Below are 15,116 nucleotides of genomic sequence, written 5' to 3'. Positions count from 1 at the left end.
CGTTAAGGATATGACTGATTTCAAAAGAAATAAAATTCTAGGATAGAACAAAGCATATTTAAAACTTAATTTATTACAGCCTCCACAATATTTTTCCAAAACTTAAGGTCCTTAGGGTAACCAAATTAAAAAAATATAATGTCCGTAATCAGGAGTCTCTCTGAACTCTGTGCCACGTCCCGCCCACCTGTCGCGCATACAACGCATGTGGCCCATAAAAGCCGCCGCGTGGCCTATCCTACCCACTTCGGAGCCAAGCCGCCAGCGCGAGAGGTCTTCGGGACCAGCTTAATTAAACCAAGTCGAAAATATCAGGTACGTGCCTTATAATGTTTAATTTTCGATGTCAGTGTATTTTTGTACCTTTTTTTACTAGTGATTTTTATATTTCGAAACTTGTTCTTTTTTTAAATTGTTGTATTTTATGGCCATTGTGAGTTATGACGAAGAAGGTTTCTTTAAATAGTTTTATTTAAAATATATAAATAATTCAATTTATGTTAAATTGGTCTCTCAAAATATGTAAACGTATTTTTATTATCACATAGGAATAAACCATAATATTTTGATTTAATCACTAAAGATATTATGGATTCAACTCAACATAGAGTAATTAAAAAAAATGTTATAGCGGAAGACATGTCCGCTTTTTGCATGGGCGCTGGTCATTTATTTCAAAAAAATTCCCACCAACCGTAAAGGTACTGGATAAATGGCAAAATCTTTAAAAGAATACTTTTAGACCCATCCATTTATAAGAAAGAATTGACTTGGCAGAGTAACTCAAAAAATAACTTCATCGATTCGTCAAAAGACGTGGAATCTGTAATTACCTAGTTTTTTTTTTATATATAAGTAGCTGCCAGTTATTATCATTTAGGGATATAAAGGAAAGACTGAAATAAATCATTTGCGGTTATTCTTAGAGCCAAATAAACTTCAAGTACCTATTTCCTTTTTGGGGATACATTCCAATGCAAGAACAAAATATTTCGAAAGGGTATTAAAAGCGTTCAGTTTAAGTTTATGTCGAATAAAAAATCGCTTTTGGAAATCTTACAAAATTATATTGGCTTGATGCGTCTTTCAATTATACAGAAATATTTTATTTATATCATTTATAAATAATATTTAATGGAACAATAATTAAGCAATTTTTTTTTTAAAAGCGATGCCATCGAAATATATGTAAATAATAACAATATTATTCATAATTCAGTACGTTCCATATTAGCGTGATAAGTTCAGTAAACTGACAAATGAAACATTAGCCTTTAACAGTTTTTTTTACGTGTAATAATAACTGTATCACCGACTCTTCACGTGAGACCTTATTTGCATTACTTTTCGGTGGCACATATATTTCATAGCCTGTAATATATTTACTGAAATTTCGCTTAACATTATAATTAAAGATTTTTCGCAATTAATTCGGCCATTTCATGTCATGTCAAATAAATAACTGATTATACTTTTCTATAATTAAAAATATGTAAGGGTTAGATATACAACTATTGTAATATTTTATATCCGCTTGTGAGCGTTTTTCCCAAAATATATTATGTTATTGTGTTCAAGTTACAAAATAATTAGTTTCGATTAAATATATTCCGGCGGTATATAGTTAATGGAATAAAAATATCACGCAAACATAATGTAAGTAACTATTAATTAATTTTTAGAATAGGTTTAAACTTTCGGGTTCCAGTGATTAGAGCGTTCAGATGAACAACAAAAAACTATCTCTTCAGCTATAAATACTACAGATGTGCCTAATTTATAACTTATAGTAAAAAAGGTATTCCCAGGACCTCTAGATATAATTTCTACGTCTTTCAAATACACTGCAGTTTGGCGGCAGAAATACACAATGCAGCGGTACTCGCCCAGCCGGAATCCCTCATACGAGAAGCTAATTAAAAAAAAAGAGAGGCTAAATATAAAATTGTACACACAAACATCATATCGTTATCTCCGAAGGGGTGCAACCAGGGTACTCATTCTTCGCCATGAGTGTTCCGTTCCTTGATGTGATAGGGAACGAGCCTATCGCCATATTGGAGACAAATTCCAGTCTCTCGCTGATACAAAATTGTACTTTGCGCCTGTCTCAGGATGAAGACTACAGTGCAGTGCCATGTAAATTACAATGTTCTGTAATTCATTTCTGGACGGTATAGTACATAGCCCTATACTCGCGTCTTATTCCCGATGGGATTGACAGAGGCGCAACTACTACATTCACATTTTTGACGTGCATGTCGACTGTCGAGGTGTAGTCATCTCTAGTTTTGTTAAGATTAAAATATCTGGAGAAATTTAGAACTACAAATCGCCGATATATTTCTTATCTACACAAAAATTATTATTCTTATCTGAACATGGTCTATTTTATCTTTTACTGACTTCAAAAGGATGATAGCACTTGATTCGTTGTAATTTTGTAAGTTTTGCCTTCATTTTCTGCGTCGTTCTACGATTTAATGTTTATTTTAGATAAAAAAAACACTATTTAAATAAAAACGTGTAAAGGCGATATAATTATTTTTTTACTTTTGAATATGTTCGAATTTTTCTGTTTATATGCTTTAGCTATATGTATATTAGTATTAGATAGATAATTTTTTAGTATTATTTGTCTACAAAGTCTAAAAAATCCAAAAACAAACCAATGAGGAAACAATTTTCACTGCGATATTTGCTAAACGTTGTAAATAGATTATTTTGATAAAATACAATCAAGTTACAGAGTTTCGTTTCCAAATTTCTAAACAACAGTTATAATTCTATTTGTATCGATCAGAAGTCATTTTATGGAGCTTTGGACACAGATTATTATTACCTATTATACAACTGGATCAACAAAGGATTTTGAATACTATACCCTTTTATCATAAATACTAATAAACGTAATAAGTTTTTAAACGAACTAATCATAGTTTTGTCACTCCTTATCAAATATTATCAGTGATAGATTGTTTTGTCGGCGGAGTTTCTTGGTGATTCGATTTTATTGCCGATATGAGAGGCTCGCGTCATAATAATATTATCACCTTGATCATAAGACAAGGAGAAATAGGAGCGTGCATTGCTTGCAACTTTGTCTACGTATTTTGGTATATTTTTTTTTATGAGACTGAATATAGAGACGAGCAAATCACGGCTGATAGATTGAACTACTGACCACACACAAATGTATTAATTGTCAAGCATTAAGAGGCTTTGTAATTCGCTCGTCACACTGAAGAAATTATATTTTAGGATTCATAATGATCAGGTATTACCTTTATCCGCCAAATTCAATAAACAATCCCAAACCCTTTTTTCGTTCGATCGCAAAAATGAATCAATCAAAATAAAGTATTTTTGGTGTACTTATAAATAACTTATTTTGATTGGTTTATTATCGGGATCGGAGTGCAGATTAAGATTGGGATCATTTATTAAAATCGGCCATAAAGCAAAACAATGCTCGTACGTGGCTTCATTGCACCAGAAATAGATTTTTCTACTGTAACGACCCAGTAGTACTTAATACAACCATGAATTTTGTATTTTATTGTTTGCACTTCGAAACCACGTAATACTTAATACCAGGTAATACAATCCACAATATCCTTTAACCCTGAAAACAACTGCCGATTAATTAAATGTATTGTTTCATCAATAATGTGATTGGAACAACGTCAGTATGTGAAGTAGCCTCTTCAAAAACACGCTGTACAGTCTCGACACTCAATTCAAAATAGCCTAGGCATGTCCACAACCTACACCCACCTCTCTAAGCGACAAGATCCACAGGAACGTATTATTGAGTTTTGGTAGAGTAGCACATTAGAGTATTTTATTTACAGTAGACCAGCATGGTGATACTATAAAAATGTACAATAATAAATTATACATTTATTTTATTACTGTCGACTAACAATTCTCAAACTACAAAGCAGTTCCCATTAGAAGAATTCGATTTAAAACCATTATCTAACGTTGATCCAAAGCTTGGTGAAGGGCCGCTAGGGTCTTGCCTTTTAGCTTGCATAATTGCTAGGACAACAGAATATACTTCAACTAAATCATAGTTCAAACTATAAGCCAGCCAACTCGTGCATCAAAGATCTTGGTACAATCTAACGAACGGAAACTATTGCAAGATAAAATTAAAAATATGTCATCCAACAATAATAAAAAGCGTTACCGTTTCAATAAGCACTCATTTATTTATCAAAGTAATTATCAAAACAGGAGATTATAACCAGGGTTTCCTTCCATTCATCCGGTAAGAATACCCAAAACCAATCAATCCCCAATCCTTCGAAATATAATAAAACATAATTGGAATAAAAGGGTTTATCGTATAAATTGTGTAGGACCCTGCATTGTCCTCTATTTTTAGCGGTTCTATTTAAACGTGATGTTTATCTCAATAAGTGTACGACAGAGTACGCCGCTTACGGCATTCTTCATATTCTCCATTTGTTAATTCAGCCCGAATTGCACGTGGAATGTCGTAACCGCCACTTGAAGTACAACTCTTTGTGAGGGAAAGTTAAATTGGCATTTTGTAGAACATTAGACGTCTGTGTAAGGATTTAAGAAGGGTTCTGTATATAGCGATGTCCCAGGTCGTTCACTTTCGTTCGTTCACGTTCGTTGCGCCGGGTTAATGTGTAGTAATATTTATATTCTTAAGAATACACTCATGTGTGGTCTCCAATATAAAAACGGACGGGCTTATCTTAGCGACATCAGACGCAGTGCTCAGGTGGAAAAGGCATTCGCAGAAGTTGTGCTTTTATTTAATTCCCCTAATACGAAGGAAATTCTCGCGGCCAAGTTGTAGGCACAAGTTGTAAAATCAGATTAAACTGTTAATTAAAGTAAGAACCAAAAGGAAAATGTCTCAAACGCCAAAGTAACTCGAATCAAAGGCCTAGAAAGCTATAAACCGTTTAAATTCCATTAAAAAGGTCTTAAATATTTTATTAGTGAGCTTAAATTGAGATCGCACATGTCTTGAGTGTTTTAAGCAGTTGATTTCCTTCGGGGACCATTTTGTGCGAGTCGCCAGAAGCGATTGAAGATTAATAGGCAATCGGTTAGGACAGTGAATTTTTTGGCAGTCTTTTTCCAGTTTCATTATGAATATAATGTACTTATAAAATGTCGATATAAAACTGAAAAATATGATTGTATTTTCGAGGTTTTCATTTCAAAATGTATACTTGAAGTTACATGAAATTGTACAAGTAAATATTTTACTTTTATTCTATGAATATAAAAAATTATTCTTAAAAATAAAATGAAATATTTTCTTGCCGATTACAAGGCATTGAACAAAAAAACGGTACTAACATTTATTCTTGCAAATCCAACCTACATCGCCACTTTTAGTTTAGCAGAAAGCAAGAGTAATTACGTCTGTTAACAAGCAACGAAACTTAAAACTTTAATGCGCTAAAGTTGTCGCCATTTCTGCCGCCGGCCCGCCATATTGCCTCACGTTCCGTTTTCTAGTTAATGTGTTGCCAACCGTGAAAATAATATCCGACGTTCTATGAATTTACGCCTTTGAGTTGGCCACATTGCAAACGTGGGACGTTTGTTATTCAAAAATGGAAACCGTGCGTTAATTTTAAAATAGTTTCTAAATGTTGTACTTGAAGTTGGTTTGCTTTGCGTGTAAGGCATATCTGAAGAAGCTTCGTGAGTAAACTTAGTTCATAATACGTACAGGAGAATAATATAAATCAACATTTATTTTTTTTTTCAATTAAACTTTAACCAAACTTTATCTAAGGTTATGAGTAACAGCGCCACCTCAGGTGGACTGGTAGAGAATGCTTAAAAATTGCAAATATATATATATATATTTTTGCCGACGTTGAATCATCGCTTGTATGAGCATTCCCGCTTGGAATAATTCCCCTACGCTTGATGCAATAATTAAACCGTTATGAATGTTCGAGGTTTAGCTTTTTTAAAATATTATCTGTTTTTTACATCTGAAACGAAATATTTTTTATTCAAAAACATAAGATAAAGAAAAATCCAAGTCGTCGGAAATGTCTGCCATTGATAAGAGCATCTATTCAATAGAATAGCTTCACACCTACACATACTACGAAATATTTGACGTCTAGACGCGCCTGCCCACTCTACTTTGATTACTTTAAACCATGCTAAAAAGATTTAATCCTAAGAGTTATCAGATAACAAACAAAGACGAACAACATGAAATCTTTTAAAATTTCATGCATGTAATGGTGGTTAGGTATGTTTTTTTTTTAAATTTGATAAAATGGAAATTATAGAATTAAGAATATTCCTAAAAGTAATGTACATTCGGAGGCAGATTTTACCAGATGAATATTTTGGAGGTGCTTTGCGTGAATATTTTTTTGTTTATGAATAAAATTTCTAAAATAGCGAACACTCACACTCAAGACAAATACTTAATTGAAGATTACACAGATCATACCAACATGTATTGGTAACGGAATCAAACGTACTGCCTGCCGCTTCACAGCCGACTCAACACTCACTACGCCACACACACTTCCAAATGGACAAACAGTGAGCACCTATATAACAAAAAAAACATATGAATGCATTACAATGGTGGATATTTAAAACAATATTGACCTACGACTTTTTAAAAAAATCATTCTGATGAACTTTTACAATAGAGTCAAATATCAATTGGCAGATAGTTAAACGAAAAATACAGGTAAAAAACCGTTAGCATCGACGAGAAATTGTATGCCATTGTTACTAACTCGACAAATCAACAGCGTAGGGATGCGATGCACTTATCGACATCGTATCTTTAGTAGAACTTATAGAAAATGTATATTTTAAACTTGCAACATATTTAATTACGAAATTTAATAGTTTATCGATGGTTTTAAAAATGGCATCTTTTTTTAAATTTTACACGAGAGGGTTGAGTTTTAATTTGCTATAGCGATTTATTTAGTAAATGTAAAATGTGTCAAAACATTTAGTAAATAACTTCATCAGATGCATAATATGTATCGCCTTATTTGCCTTCATAATAATAAAGAAATCAACAATTAAGATTAGATTACATTCTTAACAAATTATACAATTAATATTGAGTATACACTCTCTTATAATAGGTGAGTATCCAACCTAGCTGTAGATATTGCACTAAATTCACTGCTTATGCTCTAACTAATTATCGATATCGATAAACTCGCAAAACTACATCCCTACAACTTGTTGAGCTGGGCGTGCGGGTAAATTCAGCCGCGGCGAGTTGCCCGCGTTTCACAATAACCCGCCAAATTGTGGGGCAAATTGTTCTTTACAGTTTTATCGTGCTTCGAGATATTAATATTGGATGTGGGGATTTAAATTGCTTTTTAGATGGCCAACATTGATTTGTAAACATATATGGTTTTGTATTTGAATATACTTATAGGCATTTGGGCAAACGAAACAAAACGGTTAGGTGCTTTGCGTCACTAAATAAATTTATTACTTTCGTAGGCGAACCTAGTTTCACTTGTGACAGGTTAAGATATATGATAATTATAATTATTAGAATAAACAGTTATATACTTATATAAATACGTATATTTACAAACATTTAGTGCTAGAAGTAAAATTAAAAAAGCATAATGTCACTAAAAAGCCAACTCGGACTGGGATTACCTCCCAAGGAGAAATATACACCTATATTTTTATACAAAAAATCCGCTGTGCTCACCGGTGAGGATAAATAGGCTCTAACCTAGCTATCCTACCAGCCTTTCACTAACTAAGTGATGACTACCAGCGACGAGCTTCCGTATAAGTCGATTCCTGGTTCCCTTTTACAAATTTATTAAACATCTTTTGCCCGCGGCTCCGCCCGCGTTATAAAGTTTTTCAGACTAAAGTTTTCCGTTATAAAAGTAGTAGTTTCCCGGGAGCCTATGTTCTTCCCGGGGTCTCAAACTGTCTCCATACTAAATTTCATCTTAATACGTTGGGTACTTTTTGAGTTTAACACGTTCAGGCAGACAGATGCAGCGGGGAACTTTGTTTTATAATATATTTTTTAGAACTTTTTAAGTGAAACAATCCCGTCATACATCATTGTTGCATAACTTTAACCGTTTACGCAGCGCAGGCAACGGAAGCGCTCAAAACTCATAATTTTCCCCGTTTAAGCAACATGTTTCATTACTGCTCCGCTCCTATTGGTCATAGCATGATGATATATAACTTTGAGCACTCCACAACAAAGGACTATTCAACACAAAAATAATTTTTCAGTTCGAATCGGTAGTTCCTGAGATTAGCCATTACTGCTCCGCTCCTACTGAATATAGCGTGGTGATATATAGCCTATAGCACTCCACGAACAAAGGGCTATCCAAAGCAAAAAGAATTTTTCAGTTTGGACCGGTAGTTCCTGAGATTAGCCATTACTGCTCCGCTCCTATTGAGTATAGCGTGATGATATATAATCTATAGCACTCCACGAACAAAGAGCTATCCAACGCAAAAAGAATTTTTCAGTTTGGACCGGTAGTTCCTGAGATTAGCCATTACTGCCCCGCTCCTATTGGGTATAGCGTGATGATATATAGCCTATAGCACTCCACGAACAAAGGGCTATCCAACGCAAAAAGAATTTTTCAGTTTGGACCGGTAGTTCCTGAGATTAGCCATTACTGCCCCGCTCCTATTGGGTATAGCGTGATGATATATAGCCTATAGCACTCCACGAACAAAGGGCTATCCAACGTAAAAAGAATTTTTCGGTTTGGACCGGTAGTTCCTGAGATTAGCGCGTTCAAACAAACAAACAAACAAACAAACAAACAAACAAACAAACTCTTCAGCTTTATATAATAGTATAGATAATAAAATACTTGTGTGGGTTATTTATATATGTTTGTTGGACCATTTCATATGTTAGAAATAGGTGATTATTGTAAACCATTCATCAGACATCAGACAAAATGTTTATGAAAGAAGGAAATTGTTAAGTATTATGATATTTTAGTGATTTAAGTGGTTTAACGATACCACATCTTAAAGAAAAAAATTACATTTATTGATTAAGTGAATTAATAATCTAAGTAATTTAAAGTACAAAATAAACTGCTATTCTTTTTGACGAATTAGGTATTTGTTAGCGGAACCGTTAAAATGTGATGATGAAATTCAAGTGAAGCAATTTAACCATGGACTGGTGCAAGACAAAGTTCTAAACAAAAAAAGGCAGTATTACAGCCTACATTTTCACAAATGAATACTGTAAAGTTAAACGCAATAAAATTATCGTTTTATCATCTACAAAAAAAAAACAATATTATCAAAATTTTGTGTAAGATTGTCACTGTGCTCTGCTGCACCATGGTAAACACATACTACTTTATAGTAACTTAAATCAACTGTTTGCATCGATGACTAATAAATTATAGGCCTTACCATTCCCTTAAGGTGGTAGCTCAAGGTCCATTTTCATACATTTTGTTTCGGCTTTAATCTGGGTAACTAAACAAGTATTGGCAAGTAAAGAATTTAAATTCACGTCTAGTTAGTGATTAGTTGCGAAAAATGTAAAAATAATTAATAATCATGGATATTTCTGCCTTTAAAATTTCGTCATATTAAATTTTAAAGGCCGAAATATCCATGATTATTAATTATTTTTACATTTTTCTTCAACTGCGAGAACTAATCACTAACTAGACGTGAATTTAAATTCTTTACTTGCCAATACTTGTTTAGTTACCCAGATTAAAGCCGAAACAAAATGTATGAAAATGGACCTTGAGCTACCACCTTAAAACATTCCAATAACTAAAATTTATTGTGCCTCAACGACTTCCCTTTTTTGATATAGTTCGTATAACAGGACAGTGATAAAAATAAAACAATGTATATTATTAAGAGTATCTGTTTATATTTAATTGTTAAAAGGTCTACGATATTTGCCGCACTAAACATTAATTACTAGGCTTATTAAAACGCCAGGTCTATTTTAGAGGTTACGAGCCCACAAGCTGTGTGCGCAGCGCTCGATGCCCGCCAAAATAACAAGCACTCTTCATTCGCCACACGCTCAATATAATAACGTCCATATGAATATTTAGTTAAGGCTTTTCAGCTTAAAACTGTTAAAATATGACAATTAACCGATATATTTTAACAGCAAGTAAGGTATTTATGTTTTATATTTAAATATGACGAAGGATTTTTTTAGATTTAAGTTTATACAGATAGAAATGTGCTCTATGAAACTGACGCTAAAAGAATTATGTGTTATTTATGGTCAAGTATTTTCTATAATATCGCTAACGATCTATGTGATATTTCCTACATCATTGTAGTAATTTGCATAATATGTGTCCCGTCGAAAATCGAATTTTCTGACTAATTTCTTGCTAGTCACTTCAAGATCGACAAGGCAACTTAACGTCTTTTATTAAATAAATTAGGCCAAATAAACGATTTACATACAGGACGTAAAGGAGTGTAGTATCCTTGACTTAACCATTAAAGTTCCGATCACTACCGTAAACACTTAATGCGAGACCGCATATAAATGGCAACGAACAAACAGCCAAAAATAAACCATTGTGAGTTCAACGTAAACTATTGAATAGGCAATTTGATCTTAACCATTTATAAAAATAGGATCGCGGTTATTTCGGGCTTGACGGGTCAAAAGGGCCACTTAGATCAGAGATAAAGGCGTCGCGTAGAAACTGTCTTGTTGCGTAAGATACACGGGGCAAATTGCCGTAACAAACTGTCACTAGTTGCTTATAGATGTTTATAATTACTCTGAAAATGACGAAACTGGCTTCAACTAATTTCTAAAATTTTGAAACAATTACTGTCAATCAAATTGTAAGAGCCGTGGATTTAAACAAAGCTCGTTAAGGCGATACCTCAAGGTCCATTTTCATACATTTTGTTTCGCCTTTAATCTGGGTAACTAAACAAGTATTGGCAAGTAAAGAATTTAAATTCACGTCTTGTTAGTGATTAGTTCTCGCAGTTGAAAAAAAAATGTAAAAATAATTAATAATCATGGATATTTCGGCCTTTAAAATTTCGTCATATTAAATTCTTTACTTGCCAATACTTGTTTAGTTACCCAGATTAAAGCCGAAACAAAATGTATGAAAATGGACCTTGTGGTATCGCCTTAAGTAATTGAAACTCTTTTGTTAAGAAAATTAAAAAAAATAACGATACTATTAAGCACCTACTTAATTAGTCCATTGAAAAGTTACATTTGGGGTTGCGTTTTTTAGAGGACGCAATTTTATTTTTAGAAGTGTAGGGGGGGTCAGTGTAAAGCTACAGCCAAGTTTGTGGGGTCGCCACCCTTGTCCCACGGCCGCCATCTTGGGTTGAAATGGTTTTACGATGTATCTCTTAAACTATTTATCTGACAAAAAAATTATAAACATTTTTGTTGCAAATTAAATTCTCTACAACTTTGGTCCAGTAACTTTTGTCGTATAAATATAAATAAAAAAGTTATAAGCAAAAATGTTAAGCAATTGCTTCATCTGTCTCAAAGCGATTCAGGATCCAAGTAATTCGCGTACAAGCCGACAACCGCGGGTTTGTGTTGTACGTATTATGAACCTTATAAACACACGTTTTGATGACGTTGCAATGGACATTGCTTAACATTGAATTCTTAACATTTTCGCTTATAACTTTTTTTATTTATAGTTCTACGACAAAAGTTACTAGACCAAAGTTGTAGAGAATTTAATTTGCAACAAAAATGTTTATAATTTTTTTTGTCAGATAAATAGATTAAGAGATACATCGTAAAAACCATTTCAAACCAAGATGGCGGCCGTGGGACAAGGGTGGCGACCCCACAAACTTGGTTTTAGCTTAACACTGACCCCCCCTACACTTCTAAAAAATAAAATTGCGTCCTCTAAAAAACGCAAGGTAAGGCCTAAAAAATGTAACATTTCAATGGACTAAATGTTCTTGGCTTAATATTTGCAAAAACGTAAACACTTTTAGTGCACTTAACTTAGAGATAGATAGGATAAAAAAAAACATATTTAATGTTTAAATTTTATAGTCGCTTCCTACCTTGCGGATTTTCAATTTTTAAAGTTACATAAAACACTATGCGTGGTAAAATTTATGGTGAGCCCTGTAACAGTTGTCGAAGTAATGTGTTTGGGGTTGAGAGCGTCTTGAAATAAATGATTAGTATTCATTATTGTTCCATTTTTGTCGATTTATTTTCCGAAATCAATAACTTATGATCGGTTTTAAGGAGGGTTACCTTACTATTACTCCAGTTGCACCAGTAAATTATGATATGTTATCGCTTACATTGCATTCTACCGTAAAAAAATATATAGGCATGATTTCAATGACAGCTGTTATAGGGCTCATCCTAAACTTTAAAAAGATTAAAAGCTTTAATCACCAATTATGATGGCCTCCAAAGATTAAGATCCGATATCGCAAATCATTTACGCAACATAATAGTCTGAACATGAAACAAATGCATATTAATTGCAACATGTATCTCCCCTCCACGCACACGCAGTCATTATATTGTAATCATGGGATTGTCGCTAAACCACCGCGACTGCAATACTAGTCCACAAAGCGCCGACAATTACATCGCTACCGATCCACTTTGATCGCACCGTGACATTTACTTATCTCTCCACGCTCCCTGACTCTTCGAGTCTTTATCATATAAACACTAATAGACTAATCTAATAAGGAAATAAACTATGTAATTATAACCAGTATCCATTATATTAATTTGACTTATTTCGATTTGGGTTTTTTAAACCAATTTATTCCGTTTTATTTTAAAAATTACTTTCAATTATAAAAGTTGTTTGTCTTCTTGATTTGGATTTGTTGAATTGTTCAGATATTGGTGGCGATATGGATTATATTGAACGTATTAGAAATAATGATGGACTTACAGCTGTAAAATATAAACCGCTATAACATAAATAATTGCGTGGTATATTTATATAATACTTATGATTTAAAATAACTCACTATACGCTGATTTGGGTTAATCATAATATTATAAATTGTAATATTATACTCTGGAGAGTTGTTTAAAATTCTTATTCAAAATCTTCTGACATTAAGATTAGTGACTTTACCTATATTACATACGTGCGGTTTTATCAATAGTATTAACTTACTCTTTGCTCTATACAAATTAACGATTTAATGCTATCACTAAAACAAAATTACAACTCTCAACGGGGACCAGTGCTATGTTTATGGTTTATAAGCTTTTTAGTTTTAATAATGTTATTAAAATAATAATATTGTTGCAGCCAACATGCGTCTGTATCTGTCCGTCATTTTGTTGCTGTCGGCCATTTTGTCGTGCGCGACGCAGGCGCAGTACCCGCGCCCGCGCCGTCCAGAGCGCTTCGACACTGCCGAGCAAATCTCAAATTATTTGAAAGAGCTCCAGGAATATTACTCTGTGCATGGACGAGGAAGGTCAGTACATACTTTTTAAAAAAAATACGCAGTGTGCCAAGACTGGCGATTTTGGTTAGCCACTCGTTTTATAAAATGCTCTATGCCTGCATATAAACAGTAGAAACGCTATCTAACATTAAATAAAAAACATACATGGCTTTGGTACTGTTAAGTGTCTACTGCCCTCATCACCTAAATTTATAACATCATAAGTCCTCCATTAGGAAGAAATATTCTAGCAGATAATAATTATAATAAAAAGCAATTCTGTATAATATCCCGCAGTCATTAGAATAAAGTCGTAGTAAGTTAATATTTCATATCCATTACGCATTTTAAAGATACTTCACCAGATTAAACTTACTATACATTTATCTATTAATTTATAATACATATTTCTTGATGCATAGTCAACCAAAAATATATCTTTCAATCCCACGTTGGGCACCAACTCATAACGTGATATTGCGCCATCTGTCGAACCAATACCACAACAATTGAAAACTTTGTAACTAGCGCAGATCATGACCTTGCAATTCTGTTCACAGCTATAAGATGGCGTTAATAAACATTTTGTTACAGATATGGCAAACGACAAATGCACATAGCGGACGCATCGGTGATCTTCAGGGAAAGCCCACTCTTCGACCACAACATCAACGAAGACGAGCTTTTTAAAACTCTCGGCTATAAGTAAACATCAAGATGACGACATTTTAGATTATGTTTAAAAATCCGGCTTAACCCATTTTCGCCTTGTTATTGCTGTATGTTACAAATCCGAAGTCATCATTTTACAGAAAATTTAATTTAATCTCAAGTCTTTTAAAGCGTGTGTCAAACTTAAAATGTATTTTTTTATAAAATTTAAATATAACGTACAGATTTTAATTCAATATTTAAATAAAAAGAAAAGAATATCCCCTTGCAGATTCGCAATTATTAATAACTCTATAACTCTAGACTCTCTCCAGATTACCTAACAAAGATTTGACATGCACACTATTTTATGATACCAAGAATATTTGGCTGGTTTCTAAAATATAGAATTTGATCTTTAGGCTGCGTTCTTGACAAAGTAGAGCATGGTGGTCAATACTTATTAAGACATAGTGATAAATACCTATGACATCTCTCTCTCTGACGCCATACAAAACCCCAAAATCACTCCTTCCCCGATCTCTCTATTATCAAGACTTCCTACCATTCCTTGACGCTAAGCTAGTCCATCTCAAATCCGTCTTGAAATTCTAGTCAATTAATTTATCTTGACTTCTATAATTAAAAATCGTTGTCAAGCTGGGTGATCAACTATTTTTAATTATTGCGATATTGTAATCATGTAATCGTGTACGGTTAAACAGTATTAATGTAATGTTTACTCATGAATACAAAATTATTCCACGGCTGATTTGTTTTATTGTTTACCATCTCTATTATTTATGGTTGGGTGAAGACAATACAATTTTTTTATTCCTATCTATTACCTATTTACTTACATATACATATGATTAATTCGTAGATTTTTCGTGTCTCTGTAACAGAACGTAAATCTACATGATTTTTGTATATTTACTCAAATGTTCGTTACTGACTAACGCCAAAACTAGTATTTAGATTTAAAATATAATAAC

The 15,116-nt window shown here is 33.2% G+C and overlaps 1 protein-coding gene across 1 annotated transcript; it reads left to right on the top strand.

The window, feature by feature from the left end:
- Window positions 1-223: 223 nt before the first annotated feature.
- Window positions 224-14,890, top strand: LOC115448624 (pro-neuropeptide Y). Its single transcript, XM_030176111.2, has 3 exons — window positions 224-315; window positions 13,329-13,500; window positions 14,065-14,890. Exons 2-3 carry the CDS (start codon window positions 13,334-13,336, stop codon window positions 14,177-14,179), a joined length of 282 nt encoding a protein of 93 aa, XP_030031971.1. The 5' UTR covers window positions 224-315; window positions 13,329-13,333; the 3' UTR covers window positions 14,180-14,890.
- The last annotated feature ends 226 nt before the right edge of the window (window positions 14,891-15,116 follow it).

The sequence above is a fragment of the Manduca sexta genome, chromosome 18 (genome assembly GCF_014839805.1).
Source record: "Manduca sexta isolate Smith_Timp_Sample1 chromosome 18, JHU_Msex_v1.0, whole genome shotgun sequence".
Taxonomy (NCBI): Eukaryota; Metazoa; Arthropoda; class Insecta; order Lepidoptera; family Sphingidae; genus Manduca; species Manduca sexta.
The sequence above is the reverse complement of the archived record's forward strand: the minus strand, read 5'-3'. Positions and strand labels throughout refer to the sequence as shown.